This window comes from Elgaria multicarinata, chromosome 1 (assembly GCF_023053635.1).
Source record: "Elgaria multicarinata webbii isolate HBS135686 ecotype San Diego chromosome 1, rElgMul1.1.pri, whole genome shotgun sequence".
Taxonomy (NCBI): domain Eukaryota; kingdom Metazoa; phylum Chordata; class Lepidosauria; order Squamata; family Anguidae; genus Elgaria; species Elgaria multicarinata.
Window position 1 is genome coordinate 63,428,770 of NC_086171.1, and position 6,315 is coordinate 63,435,084.

The following is a 6,315-nucleotide window of genomic DNA, read 5'->3' on the forward strand; positions in this document are numbered from 1 at the left end:
CGAGCGGGGCAATAGTGTGAGATGAGAGAGGAGAGATAGGAAGGAGCTAGACCGTGAAAAGCTTTGAAGGTTAACAGGAGAAGTTTATATTGGATTCTGAAGTGAATTGGAAGCCAATGAAGAGATTTCAGAAGCGGAGTAACATGGTCAGAGCGGCGAGCCAAGAAGATGATCTTAGTGGCAGAGTGGTGAACAGAAACCAACGGACTGATGTGAGAAGAAGGAAGGCCAGAGAGAAGAAGGTTGCAGTAGTCCAACCGTGAAATAACCAGTGCATGAACAAGCGTCTTGGCGGAAGAGACAGACAAAAATGATCGAATCCTGGCAATATTATACAGGAAAAATCGACAAGATTTAGCTACTGCCTCAATATGAGGAATAAAGGAGAGCGAGGAGTCAAATATAAAGCCAAGGCTACGAGCTTCCTTGACCGGAGTAAGCGTAACATCATTGACAGTAAGAGAGAATGAGAGATGAGGAGAAGGTTTAGGAGGAAAAACAAGCAATTCAGTCTTTGCCATATTGAGTTTCAAACGACGATGAAGCAGCCAAGCTGAGATATCTGAAAGACATGCCAAGATACGATCGTGAACATCAGGAGAAAGTTCCGGAGATGACAGATATAGTTGTGTATCATCGGCGTACAGATGATATTGGAGGCCGTGAGATTGAATAAGCTTGCCCAAGGGCAACATGTATAAGGAAAACAACAATGGGCCAAGCACCGAGCCTTGCGGAACCCCTACTGAAAGGGGAAAGGAGGAAGACGAGCTGCCATTAGCCAACATGCTGAAAGAGCGACCCGCTAGATAGGAGGCAAACCAGTTATAGACAGAGCCACAAAATCCAAGGTCATGAAGGGAATCTAAGAGAAGATCATGATCAACCGTGTCAAAGGCTGCAGTTAGATCAAGGAGAATAAGAACAGAATAAAGGCCTTTAGACTTGGCAGTAAGGAGATCATTGGTGATCTTAGTAAGGGCTGTTTCGGTGGAATGCAGAGGACAGAATCCAGATTGAAATGGATCCAAAGCAGAGTTACTAGAAAGAAAGTCAAGACAGCGAGAGTAGACCACACGCTCCAGGATCTTTGAAACAAACGGCAACAAAGAGACAGGTCGGTAGTTAGACAGAGATAGCCTATCAAGAGTAGGTTTCTTGAGAATGGGAGAGACTGTAGCATGTTTAAAAGCAGAAGGAAATGAACCAGAGGACAGAGAAAGATTAATAATATGAAGCAAGGAAGGGAGATAAACATGTCTTTTAAAACTCGTGTAACATACAGCTATACTGTCAAGTGTATAGGTAGAAATTTGGCTGGCATTTCTTAACCCTGGGAAAGAGAGAACACCACTCTCTATTTTTGATCAAAATAACAACAATTGACCAGCAGATAATTGAAATAGTAGTGACTTCAGCATTCATTGTTTGCCCTTTTCCTGTTTTCAGGGAGTCCTGATGAAAGGACAGCTGTGGGAAATGCTTGCTCCTATCTGCAGTGTGACGGACTGGGAGCCTATGGGGCAGCCCATCTCAATCGGCCCCTCAAGGCTGATCTGGAAATTGAGGTGGAAAGTAAAAAAGCATTGTGGCCAGGACAGCCCATTGATCTGAATATCGTCATAAATAACAAAGCTGAAGGCAATTGGACAATCAACCTAGCTGCCTCTTGCCAACTAGAAACATACACTGGGAAAGTAGAGGAGAGTCTTGCGACTATCAAGCAGGTTATCCAAACAGAAGGCAAGCCAGGTGTGTAAAAGACGGGGGGCATATTCCACATGCTTATTTTGATGATGGTTGCCCGCTTTTCTAGAGGGGTAAACAGAAAGTAGGTCTCCAGATGTTTTGGACTTCAACTCCAAGCATTCCTGACATTGGCCATGCTGGCAGGGGCTTCTGGGAGTTGGAATTCCCAAACATCTGGAGATCTGCCTTCTGCCAACCCCTGCTCTAGAGGAAGAAGGCCTCAAACTTCATCCCACTGAGGCTCTCTGTTAGGAACACAACTGTCTGAGTCATAGATCAGGGTATCAGGGTTTACAGCCTTACATTTCCCTATTGACTGAGTCCAATCCCCCTGCTCACATGCAGAGCTATTCTACATTAAGCAAAAATACTGCACCCTAACCAGGCTTTCTTCTTCCAGAGTCTTTCCAGGTTTACAATGGGCTATTTTACATGGGGAACACGTGATTTGAAATTGAAAACTCCCCTTTCGGGAATGCTCTATATGTTCAATGAAACAATACCATCTAGTGGCTGAATTATAGCACAACAGCATTTCACACTGCCAATATAGCACATTAACTTATTACAGCTTATCTCCAACCTTTTTGAAAGCGGGATAAAGGGGGAAAACACAGGAAGCGTCCTGAAAATTGACATCATGTAAAGAATCCACAAACTTCTGTAAGTGACCAATCATGAGTCTGTAATAAATTGCTCATGTAGAGAAGCTCGCACACGCTTGTCTACTCGTAATGCTTCCCAGAGAAGTGAAAGGAGCCTTGCTTTCTTCTTTGTGGTCCTTTCCACAGCTTCCCTGATATCTCACCTTCACAAAGCAGCACCCTAAGCAAACGAAAAGAGGCACAATGTTTCCTTCGTGTGTTGTGTAACATTTCGCTCTCCAGCAGTCTCTTCTTTGTGTTGGTACAGCTATTCGTATCCCTCTGAAAATAGCAGCTGATGCTTACATGAAAGCACTGACGGAAATAGAGGATGAACTGTTGGTCAAAGGCAATATTATCGTTGAAGTTCAAGAAACGAATGAGAAACTCACGGACGAGATGTCTCTAAACTTTCTGTACCCACCTCTCAAAGTGGAGGTATGAAGTTAAATAATAGCTACTCAGAGGTGAGGTACAGTGGGGGGTTGATATTTGGAAAACATGAGCACAAGTTGAGCTGGAAATCAGAGTAAACTAAATAGGTAGATGGAAAAGAACTCTAAAAGTAGAGAAGGTGCTTCAGTGAAGTATTTAAAAGAAAATACCGGAGATTTAGGGCTCTCTTCACCCCACCTTCTGGCACTTAATAGTCAGAGAAAATGTGCCATACATGTGCCTCTACTGCAGGGGTGGACTATATGTGGCCCTTCTGATACTTTAGCCTAAAACTCCTATCTTCCCTCACCATTGGCTATACTGGCTAGGACTGATGGTAGCTGTAGGCCAAAACAATTGGAGGGCCACAAGTTGCCCCCCTCCCTGGTGCTACTGAGACTCAGCAAAAAAACCTCATCACTTTGGGGGTGATGCTGTCTGAATCAGCCAGTCTAGTCCCCTGAACTGAGCTTTGCTAGGGTGTAGGGAAGCAGGCAACAGGCCCCATGTTTCACCATTCTCTCCCAGCCTGCAGAACAAACTCCTTTTTGGAGCAGACCTAGTACCTGTACATGGTCAAATGGAGGAAATCACCTGTCTGCAGTTCTTGAGCGTCTCTACATTTTTAAAAAAGACTCCTTCATCCTTACCAGGTCTCGGGTCTTTTCACATTTCTTCAGACAGCGGCCACGTGATTTTGAATTGAAAAGGGAATGCTATTGCAGCTCATTGTTTTAAATGAAACAGTGCCATCTAGTAACGGAATAAATCCCATCATAAATTAGATACTGGATTATCTGTGGCAATGGCTAGACCAGGCCTATATCCTGGGATCGTCCCGGGATCATCCCTGTGCATCCAAATGACACACAGGGGATCCCGGGAGCAGGCAGGGATGACACCCCCCCCCACACACACACATTTGCCTGGGATAATCCTTAGGTCTAGCTAAGGCCATTGTTTTTTAGAAATGGGATTGCTGGGGGAAACCACGTTAGAAATCTTGACTGTTGAAGACATCATGTAATTGTCCAGCAAACTTCTGTGAGTGGCCAATAATGAGTGTGCTATAAATCGCTTGTTTAGGGAAGCCCCATATCCATCAGTTTGCGGGGAAGCAGAGAGATTGTGTCAACTCCCCATGATTTTTCTATATGGTTAGAAAATCTTGCGCTCCTACCCAACCTCCATCCTACTTTTGTGCCTTCAGCATCTGCATATGGATGATGACAGCTACAGTTGTATTCTGCATTTATATTACATGCATTTTCTGTATTCTTTTTTTTTAATTGAATCTTCTCTTCTGTAACTTTTCTTTTACAGATGCCAGAAACTGCAAAGATTAATCAAGATTTTACCTGTGCATTTATTTTCAAGAATACACTGTCTATTCCCTTGGAAAAATGCAAACTGTATGTAGAAGGCCTGGGCATCTTTAAGTTGGAAACATTTGATCAAGGGTAAGGTGCATGTGACTCCAAGATGCTACCATAGAGTGATGTTAATGATAACTGGCGGTGTCTCTCTTGCAGAACTCTGCCTTCCTCTCTCAAATCTCCTACTTGAGTTCTTATCTGGGAGGTTGAACCTAAATCCTCATTTGTACAAAACATCCATAGGCGATGTTGCTGAGCCATGATTCTTTTCCTGTTTTCAGGTAGTAGTACAGTCAGATAATTTTGGGCTCTGGATGTTTTGGACTTTGGGTGGACTTACAGAGGATGGGGGATGCTTTGGAATGATCAAAGGTGGAGAGTTATCATTGGGTGGAGGATTAGATGACTCCACCCACACAGCCCAAGTGATGTTGGAGGGTGGGGCCATGCCCCTGATGTCACCTGGTCTCCATCTGAAATGTCAGCTTTAGTTAGACTAAAGGTCTATCTAGTCTATCACCATTTCTGCAAGAGTAGTCAGACAGCTTCTAACTTTCTTGATTTGTATACTACCTTTCGATATGAATATTTCCAAGCAGTTAAAATAATAAAATTTAAAAAAAGCCAAGCATGAAGAACATCAAGAAAACTAAAGTGAAACTAAAACAGCCAGTAAAAAAAATCAAAAAGTTAGAGTGCATAGTAAAATTTCATGATACTTTTCTAGCATGAAAAAGGTGTCATAGTCACACCAGGTAAGTCTCCCTAGGGAGAGTTTCCTAGATAAGTCACAACAACCAAGATGGTGCACAGCTACCTTACTTCAAATGGTGAGGAGATCCAATGAAGGGCCTTTGGAGATGACCACAGTGCATGGGCAGATTGATCTGGGAGGAGACACTTGGGTTTCAAGCCACGTAGGACTTCAAAGCACATGAGAGATCTGATCCAGAGGGAAGTCTGTGCACAAAAGAAACCTGCTTGCATATTCACACATATACATCTCTCCTAGGTAGGCTGCATAGTATTCCAGTTTCAGAGATCCACAAATCTATTTTAATATGCTATGAGTGAGCTCAAAATCCTGAGGTTGATAAAATTGTTCCAGATCTTTGTAGATCAATCATCTACACCTGTCCACAGCAGGATGTGATTGACTTGCCATCACAGTTGGTAAATATGGCATGAAATACAACCCTAGAGAAGCCATATATCGGGTTAATCTAGAGTCCACTTTGGCCATACCATTGCCCCCAGGTCCAACAGGCAGCAGTGCAGGTGACTCCAGTGCGTACATGGAGCCCCCTGCAAAGACTTCCCCCTTCATTTTAATTCAGAGAAAGCACCATGTACGCCTTACTTCCTGCACGGAGATAGAGATGTCCCCTCACTTGTAGAAGTGAAAACCTATTTGTGCAGGAGTTCTTGCACATGAATTTTGATTAGGAAGTTTATATACCAAGCATCTAAGGGTTATTATGTATGTGAACTCTTTTAATATTTTTGTTCCTGCTTTTTAGGGATATTGCACCTGGCGGAATATTTAAATCCAAAATCGTGTGTGCACCAAGGAAGACTGGGCTGAAAAAGATTGTGGCCAAACTGAACTCCACCCAGCTAAAAGAAATAACTGTAGAGAAGATTATTTCCATCACTGAGTAGGGGCATTTCCAAATGCCATCAGGTGGTGTCAGCAGAGACGTGTGTTATGTATGAGCCTTACTGACACTGCTTGCAGTCTTGATTATGGGCCAAAAGAAGAGAGAGACAGACATAAATGTTAAGCTAAGAGAGTTTAAGTGGCTTAAGGGTAGAGCTGTTTTGATTCTAGCTAATGGCAATTTAATAGAGATTATTCAAATCTGCTCTTGCATGTGTAGAGATTTGACAGCTTATGATGACTAAGAATGTGATTTGTGAAATCTAGAGTGGCATAACGTAGTTGGGTTTGAAAAGGAGCAGGCTCTGTTTGCCTTTTGCAAACAATGTTGGGCTTTGTATAATGCCAGCAATACTTGCAGCAGTTGCCTTTTTAGTTAGCTTTGCCAGCTGCGAATTCTGCCATTTTCTGACTGCTTATCATATGAATTTTCTTCATATGATAAGATGTG

The 6,315-nt window shown here is 43.0% G+C and overlaps 1 protein-coding gene across 1 annotated transcript in view; it reads left to right on the plus strand.

Annotated features, from left to right (window-relative positions):
- The window catches only part of TGM4 (transglutaminase 4), a 30,834-nt gene extending 24,887 nt beyond the window's left edge, over positions 1 to 5,947 (plus strand). Inside the window, exons 11-14 of the mRNA XM_063122868.1 lie at positions 1,450 to 1,752; positions 2,662 to 2,831; positions 4,152 to 4,288; positions 5,725 to 5,947. Of these exons, the coding sequence (XP_062978938.1) occupies positions 1,450 to 1,752; positions 2,662 to 2,831; positions 4,152 to 4,288; positions 5,725 to 5,866 (752 nt within the window). The 3' untranslated portion in view covers positions 5,867 to 5,947. The remainder of the gene's footprint in view (positions 1 to 1,449; positions 1,753 to 2,661; positions 2,832 to 4,151; positions 4,289 to 5,724) is intronic.
- Positions 5,948 to 6,315: the final 368 nt, after the last annotated feature.